The sequence below is a fragment of the Neopelma chrysocephalum genome, unplaced genomic scaffold, assembly GCF_003984885.1.
Source record: "Neopelma chrysocephalum unplaced genomic scaffold, ASM398488v2 Primary Assembly neopelma1_295, whole genome shotgun sequence".
In the NCBI taxonomy this organism is placed as follows: Eukaryota; Metazoa; Chordata; class Aves; order Passeriformes; family Pipridae; genus Neopelma; species Neopelma chrysocephalum.
The window spans coordinates 413067-416843 of NW_020897957.1; the positions used below are offsets into that span (position 1 = coordinate 413067).

The 3777-nt window shown below is 62.1% G+C and overlaps 1 protein-coding gene across 1 annotated transcript in view; it reads left to right on the forward strand.

Annotated features, from left to right (window-relative positions):
• The window catches only part of NBEAL2 (neurobeachin like 2), a 33746-nt gene that overhangs the window by 16797 nt on the left and 13172 nt on the right, over positions 1 to 3777 (forward strand). The window contains exons 21-27 of the mRNA XM_027704874.1: positions 363 to 516; positions 641 to 799; positions 869 to 1028; positions 1184 to 1269; positions 1497 to 2159; positions 2921 to 3099; positions 3177 to 3393. Of these exons, the coding sequence (XP_027560675.1) occupies positions 363 to 516; positions 641 to 799; positions 869 to 1028; positions 1184 to 1269; positions 1497 to 2159; positions 2921 to 3099; positions 3177 to 3393 (1618 nt within the window). The remainder of the gene's footprint in view (positions 1 to 362; positions 517 to 640; positions 800 to 868; positions 1029 to 1183; positions 1270 to 1496; positions 2160 to 2920; positions 3100 to 3176; positions 3394 to 3777) is intronic.

A 3777-nucleotide genomic window follows, 5' to 3' on the forward strand; every position in this document is an offset into this window, starting at 1 on the left:
CCTGGCTCCCAAATCCATCCCCAACCCCGTGCCTGGCTCCCAAATCCGTCCCCAACCCTGTGCCTGGCTCCCAAATCCATCCCCAGTGTCTCTCCCTCAGCCACCAACAGCGTGGTGGCTTCTGCAACAAGTTGATGCCCTTCTCTTGTTTGATGTGTTGCTGCATATCCATGGTACTGGGGGTGCTCACCCCCTGCAGAGACCCAAAAGCCTGGGGCAGACATTTCCCATGGGCCAGAAGATCCCTGGATGTCCACGTGGGGCTGTCCCGGAGCTCCTCAGGCTTCGTGGCGGGATTTGGGACGGTGCTGGTGACGGGTGACAACGTACTGTACGTGTCCCCCCGTGTGTGTGTCCAGCAGCACCTCCAGGGAGAAGACCACGGCCACTGATGACATCAAGACAGTCCAGACGTCCCTCTTCAGCCTGGTGAAGGATTTCTTCTGCCGGAGCTTCTCCGGGGAGGAGATGCAGAGCTTGCTGAGCTACCTGGCTGGGGCCCAGGACGAGCAGCAGGTACGTCACCGAGCCACCCCCCTCCCCAAACTCCTCAGCGTGCCGTGGGCTGGGTCAGCACAAGCCACTGAGGTCGTGGTGGGGCACTTGGAGGGCAGTGGACAACCAGCCCCGTGTCCTGCAGGTGTGTGGGGCGCTGGAGGTGATCCACAGCCTGCTGAAGGGCTCACCTGCCCAGGAGCAGCTCTTCGCCTTCCTCTTCGAGCCGGGCCAGGTGGAGGTTCTCTTCTCACTGCTGGTGCAGAAGAAGTTCTCGGATGAAGTGCGGGAGAGGGTCTTCAAGGTAAGGCGGGTCCCCAGCGCCGACCTCTCGCCGTCCCCGGCGAGGTGACACCTCTCACTGTCCCTCCAGATCCTCTACAAGATGCTGAAGTACGAGAAGGTCCCTGAGCGCAGCAAGAACCGCCTGAAGCTGAAGGACATCGGGTACCACGGGCTCATCTCCTACCTCAGTGATGTCCCCAGCTCCATGCTGCTCTTCCGCTGCCTCTCCGAGCAGGTCCTCGGGGCAGGTACCGTGTCCCAAAAACATACATTCCAAAACACGTGCCGTGGGATCACCGCTGATGGCTTCCCACGAGGCTCAGCCGGTCTTGGGACTGGGGTCTTTGGTGGCTTTTGGGGACAGCAGGTGTCCCACCACTGTGCTGTCTCTCCTTGCCCACAGACCCTCCCAACTACAAGGACCTGGTGGCCGTGGTTTACCTGTCCCACCGGGCCGAGCTGACCGTCCGGCTCGACCTCTGCCGCAAGGTGAGGGGACAGAGGTGTCACCCCGGGGCTGGGCTCCCTGGGCACCCAGCCACGCCCAGACGTGGTGGTGACGTGGACATGGATGTGCCACCATGGAAGTGGTGCAGCCCCAGCACCTCGTGGCGGTGATGGAGGATCTTGGGTGCTCAGGAGCGAGGATCCAAGCGTCAACCCACCAGGAGCTGGGGCAGCAGCATCAGGTCCCCTCCCTTTCCCTTCTCCTGCAGCTCTTCCACCTGATCTACGCCCAGCAGGACCTGGTGAGGCAGCTGGCCAGGCTGGCTGGCTGGCAGGACACCCTCACCAAGCTCTACGTCCGGGAGTCCTACGAGTCCCGCCAGCACAGCCTGAGCACCAGCGGGGGCTTCCCGGAGCTGCTCCGCCTCTCCGACCCCCCCGGCAAGGAGGGCACGAGCCCGCCGCCGGCCGAGCTCCAGGAGCTTGACGTCTTCCTCCCGCTGGGATACGAGGCCTCGGACCAGGAGCTCTCCGAGGGCTTCTCCGACCACTCCATCTCCCCGAGCGGCCGCACCAAGTCCTTCCACTCCTACAACTTCAAGTCTTTCGACTCCTCCGACCGGGCCAGTCGCTCGTCCTCCAACCCCGGCGACGGTCCCCCCTTCGACGGCGTCTACCACCCGCTGTCGCCCTTCTCCACCTCCCCCTTCGACCTGGGGCTCGACCTGGCCAGCACCAGCTCTGTGGCCACGGCCGAGAGCGGTGCCCAGACCCCCGGCAGCGGCCCTGGCACCCCGTCCCCCCTGGAGAGCTTCAAGCCCTTCCCGGGAATGCGGGCGCGCAAGAGCTCCAGCCTGTCTAACGTCCTGGATGAGAGCAGCTACCAGGACGTGCTGCCCAGCGACAACGTCTCCAACACCAGCAACCCCCAGGTGAGCCCCAAACCCTCGTACCCACCACCCCGGGGCGCTCTGGACACCGACCTCGCAGCTTGGGAATGAGAGGCTGGGAAGCAGTGTTGGGAAAAGGCCCTGGGGGGGTCCTGGTGGTGCCATTTGGCCCTGAGCCAGCTGTGCCCTGGCAGCCAGGAGGGACATCCCTGTCCTGGGGGCATCAGGGAGGGGATTGTCCCTGCTCTGCTCTGCCTTGGGGCGGCCTCACCTCAATATTGGGGCAGTTTGGGGGGACACAGTAGAAGGAAGAGATTGAGCCATTAGAGAGTGTCCAAAGGAGGCCACGAGGATGGGGAAGGGCCTTGATTTGAAGCCGTGTGAGGACACTGAGGGCACTTGGTGTGTTCAGCTGGAGAAGAGGAGGCTGAGGGGAGACCTCCCTGCAGTTCCAGCTTCCTGGGGAGAGGCAGAGGAGGGGCAGGGACTGAGCTCTGCTCTGGGGGGACCAGGGACAGCAGCCAGGGAATGGCTGGAGCTGTGTCAGGGCAGTGTCAGGTTGGATCTCAGGCAAAGGTTCTTCCCCCAGAGGCTGGTTGGGCACTGCCCAGGCTCCCCAGGGCAGTGGGCACAGCCCCAAGGCTGCCAGAGCTCCGGGAGGGTTTGGATGATCATTTGGGGCACATGGGGTGACTCCTGGGGATGTTCCTGTGCAGGGCCGGGAGTTGGGCTGGATGATCCTTGTGGGTCCCTTCCAACTCGGCGCATCCTGTGACTCTGTGACTCTCCCTCTCCCACGGCAGCAAACCCCCGAGGAGGAGCTGTGCAACCTCCTGACCAACATCATCTTCTCGGTGACGTGGCGCGGGGTGGAGGGCTGGGACGACACGGCCTGGCGGGAGCGGGGCCAGGTCTTCTCGGTGCTCACCAAGCTGGGCTCGGCCTGCGAGCTGGTGCGGCCCCCGGACGAGATCAAGCGCAGGTGAGTCCCTCCCGGCTCCGGAGGGGGGGTGGATCCCGAGGGAAAAGGCCACCCTCCGGAGCTGTGCTGTCCCCCAGCCTCCTGGAGATGATGCTGGAGTCGGCGCTGACCGACCTGAAGGAGTCGGGGCCGGGGGCCCTGCCCGGCCTCACCCACAACGCCCTCAAGCTGCTCCGGCTGCTCCAGGACTTCCTGTTCTCCGAGGGGCACAACAACCAGGCCCTGTGGAGCGAGAAGGTGGGTGGGAACGAGTGGGGGTTCCTGCTCCCAAACCTGAGCTCTGGACCCTACTGCTAATGCCTGATCACTGACGTTAGACCTGAGCCTAAACCTGCCCTGCCTGCAGCGCTTGAACTTAACCTTAGGATATAACTGAACCTTAATCCTAACCCTAACCTTAGGAAATAACCTTGGCCTTAATCCTGACCCTAACCTTAGGAAATAGCCTTGGCCTTAATCCTAACCCTAACCCCTGCTCCCTGATGGTAGACCTGAGTCTAAACACAGCCTTATCTACAGCCTTATCTAACCTTAGGAAATAACCTCAGCCTTAATCAGAAACTGTAAGTCAAAACCTAATCCTAACCATAGAAATAACCTCGGCCTTAATCCTAAATTTAAATCAAACCCTAACCCTAACCCTAACCCTAGAAAGTAACCTTAGCCTCAATCCTAAAT